This window comes from Myxine glutinosa, chromosome 13 (assembly GCF_964187855.1).
Source record: "Myxine glutinosa chromosome 13, kmMyxGlut1.1, whole genome shotgun sequence".
Lineage (NCBI taxonomy): Eukaryota > Metazoa > Chordata > Myxini > Myxiniformes > Myxinidae > Myxine > Myxine glutinosa.
In genome coordinates this window covers 44,779,030-44,794,867 of record NC_136273.1, presented here as the reverse complement: position 1 = coordinate 44,794,867, position 15,838 = coordinate 44,779,030, and the positions used below count along the sequence as shown (strand labels likewise).

The window sequence follows — 15,838 nt, the reverse complement described above, 5'->3', positions numbered from 1 at the left end:
GGGAGCGGTCGAAAAGCTGACCTCTTCATGCCAAGTAATATCCAAGAGCTGAAACAAAATGTACTCCACATTTGGCAACATCTGGATCAATGTATCATACAGAATATTATGAATTTGATACCTTCATGGGTTCAAGCAATGTGTGATGGAAAAGAACATGCCAACCGATGTTACAATCAGGGGTGTCATTTTATTCTGGCAGGTCACTGTGATTGGTAAACACTGCAAATGGAAAAACAGCAATTCCTTTTGAAAAATAACTCACAGGCGGTCCATCTATCCCCGGTACACCCGGAAGACCAGATTTTCCAGTCGGACCCTGCAAAGCAGAGAAGAAAATGTCGGCATAGAAGAAAAATGGGTTAATCTACACTGCATACATGCTATATTATCAAAAGTAATGGGACATGGTGAGTGGCTTGGTGTAGGTTCCATTCCCATGGCAGCTCAGCAGAAATTTATAGACGTTACGACAGAGTTGCCACCTATCTAGGATTAGTTCTTCGCCATGGAAACATTTACGTGTCGTCAGCACCCTGATGCTTCCACAACCACAAATGGAGTAATAATTAAATATCACAGGAGATAAATTCACAACTGTTTATTTATTTAGTTTATATGTGGTTGGTGGTCCAGTGTTGGCCGCATACATAGCTCGGCCCTCACTAATACTGCACCATGTTTGGTTGATCTTATCAGGTGTAACATTCTGCAATTACAAATTTTAAGACTTGATCTGCCAATAATCTTTCCGTTTATTCAAAGCCTTAGAGAAAATATCCAGAGTTGACTTTGAAAGTCTCAAATTGACAGTAATATTGCAAACCTTTGGCACGAAATAACGATTCAATACTAAATGTTAGTCGACTTCTTTCCTCTTTGCATATTCATTCCAGCTGAATCTCAAAGCTGCTGCACATCTATATAAAGTGCATATTGGTTTGTTGTGTCTTATCCTGCGCTCGCAAAGCGAACAGCGGGGTTAAGCTGTCGAATGCCTACGTCCGTATGTGTCTGCATTTTTAAAATTCATTTTCTCGGCAACTTGGTCTGATTGACACAAAATTTTCACCATGGGAAGTGTCTACTCGTGTAGATTTTTTTAGTGTTAATTATGACGTAATAGGTCACGTGGTGCAGGCACCATTCTTGGAAAAACCGAAAAAATTTGGACCTCAATCTCTGAAACCGCTCCATGGAAAAAATTGAAACTTGACTCATTGTAAATAACAGCATGGAGAGTAAATGTTGTTAATGATGACATCATTGGTGCCTTCATTATGATGTCCTAATTCGACAAGTACAACTCTTAGTCTGGTCAACTTGGAGAATGTTAATTTATGTCATCATCCATCACATGGTCTGGCAGCCATATATGGATCAATGAAAAATCCCTTAAAAAAAAAAAAAACAGAAGAGTTGGCTTGGCTCACACCAAGTCGACTGTGTAGGCTAAGTATTCCATGAACACCAACTTGTCTTGACCAAGCATTGGATTGCTCACGTCAAGTCGTGAAAGTTTCTGTGGCAAAGAACCAATCCGGGAAAGGCAGTCACTCAGTTTCAGGGTGTGGAAATTTCTGCTGAGTATCTAGTCCTGGCCAAAAATATTGGCACCCTTACACTTTTTTCAAAGAACTCACAATTTTCTCGAAAAATAAGTTGAAATTGACGAAAGTATTTGGTCTCCACAATTCTTTATTTCACTGTTAATATTACAGAACCGTTGTTTTTGTTTTAAAACTTAATATATCCTTTTAAATCAGAAAATAAAAAGAAATAGCATTGACAAAATTATTGACACTCCACATTTAATATTTGGTAGCACAGCCTTTGGACAACATAACTGCAGTCAAGCACTTCCTATTGCCATGAATGAGCTTCCTACTCCTCTACGGGCAGCTTGGCCCACTCTTCTTGTGTAAACTGCTCCAGTTCTCCCAGATTTGAAGGGTGCCTTCTCCTAAATGCTGTTTTCAGATCTCCTCACAGGTGTTGAATGAGATTTAGATCTGGACTCATTGCTGGCCACTTCAGAACAGTCCAGCGTTTTGTCTTGAACCATTCCTGGGTGCTTTTGAAGTGTGTTTTGGGTCATTCCTAGATACACCCACACACCAGATTAGAAGTTGGTACTACGCTTATTTTTCAAGATATTTCGCTCACAAGGTTCAGACATATATATGGTGGCGGCCATCTTGGATTTTGACGTGGCGAACCAATTTTCAATAGGGTTCTTCCTTATGCCTAGATACACCCACACACCAGATTAGAAGTTGGTACTTCGCTTATTTTTCAAGATATTTCGTTCACAAGGTTCAGACATATATATGGTGGTGGCCATCTTGGATTTTGACTTGGCGACCCAATTTTCAATAGCGTTCTCCTTATGCCTAGATACAACGACAAACCAGATTAGAAGTTGGTACTTCGCTTATTTTTCAAGATATTCCGCTCACAAGGTTCAGACATACATGGCGGCGGCCATCTTGGATTTTGACGTGGCGACCCAATTTTCAAGAGGGTTCTTCCTTAGGCCGAGATACACCCACACACCAGATTAGAAGTTGGTACTTCGCTTATTTCTCAAGATATTTCGCTCACAAGGTTGACATATATATGGTGGCGGCCATCTTGGATTTTGACGTGGCGACCCAATTTTCAATAGCGTTCTTCCTTGTGCCAAGATACATCCAGACACCAGATTAGAAGTTGGTACTTCGCTTATTTTTCAAGATATTCCGCTCACAAGGTTCAGACATATATATGGTGGTGGCCATCTTGAATTTTGACGTGGCGACCCAATTTTTAATAGCGTTCTTCCTAAATGCATAGATACACCCACACACAAGATTAGAAGTTGGTACTTCGCTTATTTTTCAGGATATTCCGCTCACAAGGTTCAGACATACATGGCGGCGGCCATCTTGGATTTTGACGTGGGTTGAACCCACACACCAAATTAGTATTTGGTCCTTCGCTTACGCACGTACGCATGCACGCACGCACGCACGCACGCCCACACGCACGCACGCACGGACGGAAGGGAAAACCATAGTCCCCCTTTCGCTCCGCGGTGCGACGGGGGACAATAATCTGGACTACTCAAGGCAGTAAATTGCATGTAAAAATGGTTAGTCGTAGTAAAGCCTTCATGGGTAAAATAATACATCTACTATTTTGATCTTTATCAATGATCAAATCATTCCAGCCAGGTAACAAATAATTGCACCATCTTTTTTATGATTATATTGATTGCTATCAACAAGGGGAAACTTGCACCATCGATCGACCAAAATGGCTGCCAACCAGGAAGTGAACTGAGCCTTGAGTATTGAGCTGCAAAGTGGGGTGTTAAGTTGGTTTCAATTCCGCCCTAAGTGTGCTATTGCCTCACTGTGGCCCAGCTGAGCACTGGCATGATGCATGGACGAGCACCTGCAATCCATTCGCCATCAATCCTGGAGGCCTTGTGGAAACAGCTGTGAAGCTTGGTGCAATCCAAGGCACGTAGTTCAACACTGGGATGTGGTAACTCAAGCTGAAATAATATATCTTTTCCAGTTTACTCAAGGCTTTGCAGTGATTTAAAAGTTATCGTCAGTGTCTATTTGTGGGATGTAAAAAATAAAATAAAAGAAATCTTTTTCAAATTCTTGCTTTTCGTTGAATGAAAAACAAACTTAACAAGCTTTCAATGTTGTGTGCTGTGGGGCTGTGGTACATAAAATTAAGCAAATCTTCCACAGTGACAAAATCTCATTTACCAAAGTTTTAAGATATACCTTGCCTGACGAATCCCTATGTCACTAAGCGCAGTCAAGATTCCAACTGATTTGTTACCTCCGCCACCAAAGGTGGATGGAGGTTATGTTTTCACCCCTGTCTGTTAGTTTGTCTGTCTGTCTGTCTGTCTGTCTGTCTGTCTGTCTGTGAACAAGATATCTCAAAAAAGTTGTGAACGGATTCGGACGAAATTTGGCAGAGAAGTAGTGTATGTGACATGGACGAAATGATTAGATTTGGGTGAAGATCCGGATTCGGATCCGGCTACTAGAATTTTTTAAGTGATTCTTCACCATTAGGAGAAAGGGTAAAAACTGATATACAGCAGGATATCTCAAAAGGTTATGGACGGATTTGGACTAAACCTGGTCGAGAAGTGGTGTGTGTGACAAGGACTAATTGCTTCGATTTTGTTGAAGATCTGAATATGGATTCGGCTACATGAATTTTTTAATTTTTAATTGATACTTCACCATTGAATGATAGGGCCAAAACCGATATATAGCACGATATCTCAAAACGTAATGGGATGAATTAGACCAAACTTGGTGGACAGATTGGGTGTGTAACAAGGACGAATTGATTCGATTTTGGTGAAGATCTGAATATGGATTTGGATACGAGAGTTATTTAATTTTTAAGTGATTCTTCACCATTGAGGGATCAGGCGAAATGCGATATATAACATGATATTTAAAACAGTTATGGATGACGTATGACTAAACGAGGTGAATGAGTTGGTTCGGTGACAAGAACGAGCCGATTCGATTTTGGTTCATGTCCGAATCCAGATCCAGCCTATCATTGGGATACAAAACAAACTGTTCAGCCTGGCGGCGGTATGCACTCTACCGAGTGCCGTTCCAGTTGAACCTGCGAAATATCTGGATGTGTGTGCTCAAACCTCCAGTTGTTTGTGTCCATGCATGCATATATATATATATATATACATACAAACATACATACATTCAGGGTGTTTCAAAAAGATTGATACAAATTTGACTTCCTGCTACTTCTTTGATTTTTGACATATGCCGTTTTCCTTTTCAGGGTTTGGTGGTGTTATCGTGGTATTTGTTCCCTGGGATTTCGAGCTTCATAGCTCAACTATGCCATTGACAGTGGAGGAGAAGACAAAAGTGGTGGCTCTGTGGTATGAGACTAAATCATATGTGGAGACGCGCCGGAGGTTCTGCCGGGAATACGACCTCAGAACACGTGATGGACCCGCAAGTTGTGCCATTCAACATATTGTGAAACATTTTGGAGCACAAGGGTACAGTGCACAACCAGAGCAAGGGCAACAGTGGCAGGCCAGCATCAGTAACCAAGAGCTAAGTCAACATCGACGCCGTGTGCAGATTCTGCAGTGGACAGTTCCAAGAAGTCCCACCAGGAGCTGGGCATCAAACCAACATCAATCTTCTCTTTAAACCAACATCAGCATTAAAATACAACTTTCGGGAGACTTATACAGTGGTTGTACTTTACAGACTTATACAGCATATGATGCCATGGACATAATGACATATGATGCCATCGATGATCATGCACAATTCTTCAGTTATTTTAAGCTTGGATTTTGCTGGGATACTAAAGTAGGATTATTTGATGTCATGTGACATGTATGTGAACTGTTTCTGGCACATCCCAGAGGAAGACAAAAACGATGAGAGAGTAAAAAATGTGACACTTCTCTCCAAGCACACTTTCCATCATTTGCTTAGAAACACAAACATCTGGGAAATGTCAAAGTTACAAACCCTTTCTCCTGGAGGTCCAACAGCACCCTGGGGTCCTGGGATTCCCTGAGAAGAACAAGGTAAAATAACATCATGAGTGATTGTAGTTTTATTGATTCTCATATTATAAAATGCCAATATTATTTAGAAAGGATACGATATCCGACCGATTCTGGTACATATAATGACAAATGGTGTAATCAAATATGATGCCATGGACATAAAGTAAGCTGCCACAAATTTCTCATGAGACATTTAATTCTTATTAGTAATAATTCTGCTTTTAGATGTAAAAAATACAACTTGAACTGTGCACATGATGAGCCTCTCCAAATTAATAATAATAAACACGCATATGTTCAATTACAACAAGAGCACGACAGTTATGTGAAATAATATTATTCATAAACATAATAACAATGAAATTTGGAATAAGTAGGAAAATAAGAAGCAGACATACATTAAAAAGTACAATGATACACTAACATGAAACTATAAACTCCTTCACTGTTTTGGGACGGGGGAGCATGTACCCCGCAGTCAAATGTGCCGCATCTATCCTATTATCACAGTTGCATCTCCAGAGAGGCAAATAGATCACATGCCAGATGGTGTGTGGCAGACACGTCCTATTTGCATAATTTTTGTTTCCACAACAGGGAAGGAGTTTATATATTTTTATACCAAACATAGTTGTGTAATAGTTGGAGCACACGCTCTGAATCTGGGAGGTCAGTGGTGCTAAGCCTGGCCGAGCCATACCAAAGGCTTTATAAATGGTAAGTGCTGCTTCCTTGCTTGACACTCACATTTTAAATAGGACAGAACACGGAAAAACAACCACAGGTTGGCAGTGTTCGGGCTTCATGGGAATAATGACCTCGTTCTGCGTTGAAGTTCCTTGCAATGGAACTCGTATTATTATAGATGGCAGTTGCATAAAGCCTCAAGGAGACATCACCATCTCACTCGGAGTTCACATCTGCTCCGTGCTGCTGACGGAACACCAGTCAGAAACATGCATTCATGGATGGTACTCCTCCCGGGTAAGCTGGCCCATAGAGGGTGAGAACATGATAATGTTCACGTGGCTATGGGCACTGCAGTACGGCCTACCCTGTGGGAGGTCTTTAGTGGGCAGCAGGATCTACTTTATCATTCTGCACTTAGCCAAAGTGTTTCCGCTTCCTTTAATTCCAACATTCAAAAACTTCCAATTGTTATCACTACAATTATTAAAAGAATTACAAATAAATTATATATAGTTGTATTTGATGATGAATTATAATCAAAACCATCTGGAATAACAGTGGCGAAGATATAGGCACTTGGAGAAAAAGTGACTTGGGAATGGCAATTGCTTAAGGAAGTGGGGGAATTGGAGAAAAACCAGAACTTAAGGATGGAAAAAGAGCAAGTCAATACCTTGAATAAAATATAGAATGATCGTTTTAAGGCCATTTTCCCCGCGAGAGCAGGGGTTAGCCTTGCGGGCCCCATGACAATCATGGTTCCCTGTTTGGGGCAATGTTTTTATGGCCGGATGCCTTTCCTGACGCCAACCCTTGGTCACGCTCTTACGATGCGCAGGGATACGGTGTACCTATTCTAAACCGGGGTATACACCGGGATCATTCGTCCCAGCAAGCTGGTACTCAATTTGCCGACCTCAGAAGGATGACAGGCTGAGTCAACCCCCCCCTGCCCCCCCTGGCATTAATTCAGCGATCGCGATTCAAACTCAGGATCCCAAGCATGCGCCCTAACCGCTATGCCAACATCAGGCTTAAATTTTGTATTAAATTATATTAATTATTTGAACAATGTGCTTATGAACGTGGATTAATGCTCAATCTTTGTTTTAGGAAATTCCTATCATGTCGGCAACAAAAACAAATGTACAAGAGGAAACCTGCGGATTCGGCATGAAAAGTATTATCAAAACAAAGGTACTGTGGCGGACACGAAAGCTCACTGGCGCGAGGGCATCATTCCACGCACCAAGTGGGCGGCGGCCACGCCCAAGGGGTAGGCATGGCCGCGGGATATACACCGGGCGCGCAGCCCGGAACGCTCCAGTGTTACAGTGGAGCTCTTGAATAAAGACTCTTACAACTTACCGCGTTGTCCGCTTCCTCCTTGCTTACAAGCAGCGTGCGTAACACCGCGCTTCATTGGTGACCCTCCGACGTTCTGGTCAGCCGTCGCTGACCACCCGAATACGCCATCGCAATGGCAAACAACGCGGTCCAAATGAAACTCCCCGAGTTCTGGGAGACGCAAGCCGAAGGCTGGTTCCTGATGGCAGAAGCCCAGTTTCGACTTTGAGGCATCACGGTGGACGAGACCAGGTACTGCCACGTGGTCGCTTCCCTCGGGCCCGGCACGGCCGCCCGAGTCCTGTCAGTCCTGAGGAACCCACCGGCCGATGGCAGGTACGAGGCGATCAAGCGTCTCCTCCTCGCCACGTTCGGCCTCACGGTGGACGCACGGGCCGACCGCCTCCTGGACCTCCCCGAGCTCGGTGACACGCGACTGTCGGTCCGCATGGACCATATGCTGTCATTGATGGGCGACGAAACCCCGAACGCTCTTTTCCGGGCGTTACTTAGACGCCAGCTGCCGGCACGAGTCCGCCTCGCGTTGGCCGGTTCTGTGACGACGGAACCCCGAGCGCTCGCTGCCGAGGCCGACAGGTTCTTCGCGGCTTTGGACGCGCAGGCGAGTTTTGAGGCGGCCGTCGCGCATCCAGAGGCTGACCCTGATGTTGATGCACCACACCTCGGGGATCCCGAGGCTGACGTACGCCGCGTGGCCGCCGCCACGCCATGCCCACCACCACCGCGGAAACCGCGGCCTCCGGCTTCGCCGCAAACCTGGTGCCATTTCCACGCTAGGTTCGGCCACGAGGCCCGGCAATGTCGCCCGCCGTGCTCATTCGGCAGGTCGGGAAATGCCCGGGCCGGCCCTCGGGAGTGGCACTGAGCGCCGGCCGATTAAACAGCCTCCTGTACATAACGGACACCTTATCCGGGCGCCGTTACCTGTGCGACACGGGAGCGCAGGTGAGTGTCGTTCCCGCTGGTACGTTCGACAAGCAGACCGCGGGCCGGGGCCCCACGCTGCTTGCCGCCAACGGTACGTCCATTCGCACGTACGGAAAACGCTGCCTTTCTCTGCGGTTCGGAGAGCAGGTTTTCCGATGGTCATTCGTGACTGCCGACGTGCCTATGGCACTGCTTGGCGTGGACTTCCTTTGTGCCAATGGCCTCTTGGTGGACATAAAGCACAGAAGGCTTGTCCAGGCTGAGACGTTCAGCTCGCTCGCGTGCGCGCTGCCCGCCTCGTTGAGCAGCTCACGGAGCGGCTCATCGAGCGGCTCGCCGAGCAGCTTGCTGAGCGGTTCGGTTCCGGCCAGGTTCATCTGCACGCTTCCGGCAGCGGACGAATTCACCCGCCTCCTCGCCCGTTTCCCGGCCCTCACGAGGCCCACCTTCTCGGCGGGGGCCGTCAAGCACGGGGTGGAACATCACATCCCCACCGCCGGGCCACCGGTCTATGCCCGGGCACGCCGCCTCGAGCCGACGAAGCTCGCCATAGCTAAAGCGGAGTTTGCTACGCTGGAGCGGCTCGGCATCGTGCGGCGCTCCGAGAGTGCTTGGGCGTCGCCGCTCCACATCGTGCCCAAGCCCGGCGGGGGATGGCGACCGTGCGGGGACTACCGCCGTCTCAACGACGCCACCACCCCCGACCGCTACCCCATCCCTGATATTCAGGACTTTTCCGCCCTCTTGGCGAATATGTCCTTCTTCTCGAAGGTGGACCTCATACGCGGCTACCACCAGGTCCCCGTCAGGCCAGAGGACATCCCGAAGACAGCTGTCATCACGCCGTTCGGTCTTTTCGAATTTCTTTGGATGCCCTTCGGTTTGAAGAATGCGGCTCAGGCGTTCCAGCACCTCATGGACAGCGCCTTGCGCGACTTGGATTTCGTCTACGTCTATCTGGATGATATCCTCGTCGCAAGCGCGTCCCGCGAAGAGCACCTCCACCATCTCCGCAAGCTCTTCGAACGCCTGGGCCAGCACGGCCTGATCGTGAACCCCGCCAAGTGCCGGTTCGGTGTCACTGAAATCGACTTTTTGGGGCACCACGTCACCAGGCACGGGGCCGTCCCCCTACCGGCCAAGGTGGAGGAGGTGAAGGGGTTTCCGCGCCCCCGCACGATCAGGGGGCTCCAGGAGTTCCTGGGCATGGTAAACTTTTACCATCGTTTCCTGCCCCGCATCGCCCAGCTCCTGCGCCCCCTGCACGAGGCCCTCCGAGGGAAGCCGGGCAAAGGTGACGTCACCTGGACCGAGCAGATGGACGCGGCGTCCGTGGGCGCGAAGCTCGCCTTGGCTAGCGCCACCATGCTCGCGCACCCGGCGCCCGATGCACCGATCGCCCTCACCACCAACGCCTCGGACTACGCGGTGGGCGCGGTGCACGAGCAATGGGTGCATGGAGCTTGGCAACCGCTGGCGTTCTTCAGCCGGCAGCTTTGCCCACCCGAACGCCGGAACAGTACCTTCGACCGCGAGTTGCTCGGGCTCCACCTGGCGGTCAGGCAGTTCCGCCATCTGCTCGAGGGCCGTGCGTTCACGGCCTTCGTCGACCACAAGCCACTGGTGTTCGCGATGGGCAAGGTCGCCGAGCCGTGGTCGGCCCGGCAGCAGCGTCACCTCTCGGCCGTGTCCGAATACACGACGGCCATCCGGCACGTCGCGGGGAAGGACAACCCGGTGGCGGATTGCCTTCCCCGGTCCGTTGCCCACGCGGTCCACCTCGGCATCGACTATGCCCGGATGGCAGCGGACCAGGCCGCCGACCCCGACGTCCAGGCCTTGCAGACCGCCGTTACGGGCCTCCGCGTCACCGAGGTGCCGTTCAACGGCGCGGGCACGGCCCTCTGGTGTGATGTCTCCCTTGGGCGGCCTCGCCCCATCGTGCTCGCGGGCTGGCAGCGCCAGATTTTCGACGCCATCCATGGCCTGTCCCACCCGGGCACGAGGGCCTCCCAGAGGTTGATCGCCGACAAGTTTGTCTGGCATGGCCTCCGGAAGGCCGTCCGCGGCTGGGCCAGGACGTGCCGCGCATGCCAGCGCGCGAAGGTGCACCGACACACCCAGGCCCCATTGGCCCCGTTTGCGGTGCCGGAACGTCGGTTTGACCACGTTCACGTGGACCTGGTGGGACCTCTGCCCCCCTCGCGGGGTTTCACCCACGTCCTGACCATGATGGACCGCACCACCCGGTGGCCGGAGGCCGTGCCTTTGGCGTCGACGACGGCGGCGGACGCCGCGCAGGCATTCATCGCCACCTGGGTCGCCCGGTTCGGCGCCCCCTCGGACATCTCGTCCGACCGCGGCCCCCAGTTCACCTCGGAGCTCTGGGGGGCGGTCGCGTGGGGGCTCGGGGTCCAGCTGCACCGCACCACGGCCTACCACCCCCAGGCTAACGGCCTGTGCGAGCGGTTCCACCGCTCGTTGAAGGCCGCGCTCCGGGCGACCCTCCGCGACGGCGGCTGGGTCGACAGACTCCCCTGGGTGCTGCTGGGCCTCGGACGGCGCCCAAGGACGACCTGCGCGCATCCGCGGCGGAGTTGGTCTTCGGGCAACCGCTGCGGGTGCCGGGCGAGTTCCTCCCCGAATCCACGGCACCATGGTCCGCGGCGCAGGAGCGCTCCGCACTGCAGGAGACCGCCCAGAGGTTCGCGCCGGTGCCCACGGCGCACCACGGGCACCCACCTACGCACGTCGCCCCGGAGCTTCGCACGGCGGAATACGTCTTCATCCGGCACGACGCCCACCGGACACCACTGAGGCCCCCGTACGACGGGCCTTTCCGCGTGCTGGAGACCGGGGTGAAACATTTCACCTTGGACATCGGCGGCACTCCTGACCGTGTCTCCATAGACCGCCTCAAGCCGGCCCACCTCGACGTGGACCACCCACCGCCGGTGGCTCGATCCCCGCGTCGGGGCCGCCCCCCGGCGGGCGCACCCCCGGCACCGCCCAGCCCCGCCGGCACGCCGCCCCCCGAGCCTGCACCCATCCCGGGTGCAGCCGGAGGCATCCCAGCTGGCATCCCTGCACCCCAGACGCCGCCAGTCACCAGAGGGCGCTTCGGCCGGGTCATCCGTTTGCCTCACAAACTGGCCCTCCAGGTGCGTGGTAATTCGGGGGGGGGGGGGGGGCGCGTGTGGCGGACACGAAAGCTCACTGGCGCGAGGGCATCATTCTGCGCACCAAGTGGGCGGCGGCCATGCCTGAGGGGTAGGCGTGGCCGCGGGATATACACCGGGCGCGCAGCCCGGAACGCTCCAGTGTTACAGTGGAGCTCTTGAATAAAGACTCTTACAACTTACCGCGTTGTCCGCTTCCTCCTTGCTTACAAGCAGCGCGCGTAACACCACGCTTCAGTACAACTGTTTCTGATTTATTTTTTTCTCCCAGATAAGGACAATACATCACAGTCAAGAATCATCACAGTTAAAAGTTTACAAAATAATGCTATATTAAATCTTTAAAATGCGAGTCAATACCTTGACACAAACATAAAGCACACCCTCTGGAGTGTGATAAATATGGAGACATAAAATTGATGGGACATGTCAGGGGCGGATCCAGGAATTTCAAGAAGGGGGGGGGGTGCATGAAACAATAGCACTGAGGGGGGGAGTTGAAGGGGGGTCTGGGGGTCCTCCCCCATTAAATTTTCAAAAATTGATCGTCAGAAACGGCATTTCGTGCGTTCTTGGAAGTTTCTGCTGTTCCTTGCGTTCTTCCCTGGTCCAACAGTTCAGCAGATTCGCGATGACTAATGGTCATATAGAGGAACTCGTGAAAGGACTTGCCCAGCTGTTCCTTCTGCTATAAATTGATGAATTTTGTAGGTGTGTGTGTGTGTGTGTGTGTGTGTGTGTGTGTGTGTGTGTGTGTGTGTGTATGTGTGTGTGTGTGTGGTTCTACTGTAGCTTTCTGATATGGAATTTCTGATTTGTGTAGTTCTCACGAAATGATTGTTATGATCTCCTGAGTTAATTAGGTTCATTAACTACAAAGAATCCAGAAGAATTCTCACGTTTCTAAACGCACGCCATGTTAAGGTGTATAGAGCAGCTTAACGGGTCCTTCCGTGGCATGCCATTCTCATTACTAAAGAAATAACAAAAACAATGATAATATTTTACAAAGCATTTATTCCAACTCGAGCACGATAGCAGGCAGGTATGCTGCAAGGCCATGAAAGCCGATTAAAATTTGGTCCATTTGGACCAACGGGCTCACTCGTAGTTATAAAAGACCTGTGCACTCCCATAGTGTGAAATGATGGCGATGACAGACTGTGCTGGTCAAAGCCCGGCACCGCCATGCGCCTCGCTTGTGAAGCTCAAGGCAGGGGGTTCTCCCCACAAAAGAGATCAGCGGAATGTGAATTATTTTATTAATCGATATGTGATATGATATCTTACATCATATCAGATATGATAGATATCATGATATTGTGGCGGACAAAAAAGCCCACTGGCGTGGTGACATCATTCCACGCACCAAGTGGGCGGTGGCCACGCCCGAGGGGTAGGCGTGGCCTCATGATATACACCGGGCGACCAGCCCGGAGGAGTTCAGTGTTACAGTGTAGTCTTACAATAAAGACGTTCATATGTTACCGCTTGTCCGCTTCCTCCTTGCTCACAAGCAGCGCGCGTAATGCCGCGCTTTACTGGTGACCCCGACGTGATCAGAGGGCTGCAGGAGTTCCTGGGCATGGTGAACTTTTACCATCGGTTCCTGCCCCGTATCGCCCAGCTCCTGCGCCCCCTGCACGAAGCTCTCCGAGGTAAGCCGGGCAAAGGCGACGTTACCTGGACCGAGCAGATGGACACGGCGTTCACGGGCGCGAAGCTCGCCTTGGCTAACGCCACCATGCTCGCGCACCCGGCGCCCGATGCACCGATCGCCCTCACCACCGATGCCTCGGACGACGCGGTGGGCGCGGTGCACGAGCAATGGGTGCGTGGAGCTTGGCAACCGCTGGCGTTCTTTAGCCGGCAGCTTCGCCCGCCCGAACGCCGTTACAGTACCTTCGACCGCGAGTTGCTCGGACTTCACTTGGCGGTCAGGCACTTCCGCCATCTGCTCGAGGGCCGGGCGTTCACTGCCTTCGTCGACCACAAGCCGCTGATCTTCGCGATGGGCAAGGTCACCGAGCCGTGGTCGGCCCGGCAGCAGCGTCACCTCTCGGCCGTGTCCGAGTACACGACGGACATCCAGCACGTCGCGGGGAAGGACAACCCGGTGGCGGATTGCCTTTCCCGGGCCGTCGCCCACGCAGTCCACCTCGGCATCGACTATGCCCGGATGGCAGCGGACCAGGCCGCTGACCCCGACGTCCAGGCCTTGCGGACCGCCGTCACGGGCCTCCGCGTCACCGAGGTGCTGTTCGACGGCGCGGGCGCGGCCCTCTTGTGCGACGTCTCCCTCGGGCGTCCTCGCCCCATTGTGCCCGCGGGCTGGCAGCGCCAGGTGTTTGACGCCATCCACGGCCTGTCCCACCCGGGCGCGAGGGCCTCCCAAAGGCTGATCGCCGACAAGTTCGTCTGGCATGGCCTCCGGAAGGCCGTCCGCGGCTGGGCCAGGACATGCCTCGCATGCCAGCGCGCCAAGGTGCACCGGCACACCCAGGCCCCGTTGGCCCCGTTCACGGTGCCGGAACGCCGGTTTGACCACGTCCACGTGGACCTGGTGGGACCTCTGCCCCCCTCGCGGGGTTTCACCCACGTCCTCACCATGGTGGACCGCACCACCCGGTGGCCGGAGGCCGTGCCCTTGGCGTCGACAACGGCGGCCGATGTCGCGCAGGCTTTCATCGCCACCTGGGTCGCCCGGTTCGGCGCCCCCTCAGACATCTCATCCGACCGCGGCCCCCAGTTCACCTCGGAGCTCTGGGGGGCGGTTGCGCAGGGGCTCGGGGTCCGGCTGCACCGAACCACGGCCTACCACCCCCAGGCTAACGGCCTGTGTGAGCGATTTCACCGCTCATTGAACGCCGCGCTCCGGGCCACCCTCCGCTAAGGCGGCTGGGTCGACAGGCTCCCCTGGGTCCTGCTGGGCCTCCGGACGGCGCCCAAGGAGGACCTGCGCGCATCCGCGGCGGAGTTGGTCTTCGGGCAACCGCTGCGGGTGCCGGGCGAGTTCCTCCCCGACTCCACGGTCCGCGGCACAGCAGCGCTCCGCTCTGCAAGAGACCGCCCAGAGGTTCGCCCCGGTGCCAACGGCATGCCACAGGCACCCACCGACGCACGTCGCCCCGGAGCTTCGCACGGCGGAGTACGTCTTCGTCCGCCACGATGCCCATCGGACACCACTGCGGCCCCCGTACGACGGGCCTTTCCGCGTGCTGGAGACCGGGGCGAAGCACTTCACCCTGGACATCGGCGGTACTCCTGACCGCGTTTCGGTAGACCGCCTCAAGCCGGCCCACCTCGATGTGGACCATCCACCGCCAGTGGCCCGACCCCCACGTCGGGGCCGCCCTCCTGCGGGCGGACCCCCGGCACCGCCCAGCCCCGCCGCCACGGCGCCCCCCGGTCCTGCACCCATCCCAGGGGCAGCCAGGGGCATCCCACCTGGTATCCCTGCACCCCGGACGCCGCCGATCGCCAGGGGGCGCTTCGGCCGGGTCATTCGTCTGCCCCGCAAACTGGCCCTCCAGGTGCGCGGGAATTCTGGGGGGGCGCGTGTGGCGGACACAAAAGCCCACTGGCGTGGTGACATCATTCCACGCACCAAGTGGGCGGTGGCCACGCCCGAGGGGTAGGCGTGGCCTCATGATATACACCGGGCGACCAGCCCGGAGGAGTTCAGTGTTACAGTGTAGTCTTACAATAAAGACGTTCATATGTTACCGCTTGTCCGCTTCCTCCTTGCTCACAAGCAGCGCGCGTAACGCCGCGCTTTAATATCATGCTTTGGATGGTGGATTTATGTGATAAAAGCATTGTTTTTTACTTTCGCACTTGGAGTGTTTTATAATAAAGCAAAAGTGATTTAAACCTCTGAGCGTTGTTAAGCTGCCTGAAACATTCCTAGTTCAAAATAATCTGGACACGAGGGCTGTTCCATGATATTCAGAGCTTATAATTTATCAAAAATCCACCGCTGCATGTGTTTGTGATATGCCACCTCATGTCTTTAAGATATTGATGAAAATTGTGGAGAAACATGCGGGGGAAATAATAAAGTTGAAGGACATGCAGTTGGGTT

The 15,838-nt window shown here is 52.6% G+C and overlaps 1 protein-coding gene across 1 annotated transcript in view; it reads right to left on the bottom strand.

The window, feature by feature from the left end:
- Positions 1 to 15,838, bottom strand: part of LOC137438890 (uncharacterized) — a gene marked incomplete in the record, with an annotated part of 494,558 nt that overhangs the window by 278,510 nt on the left and 200,210 nt on the right. The window contains 2 exon segments of the mRNA XM_068134344.2: positions 266 to 319; positions 5,550 to 5,594. Coding sequence (XP_067990445.2) covers positions 266 to 319; positions 5,550 to 5,594 — 99 coding nt within the window.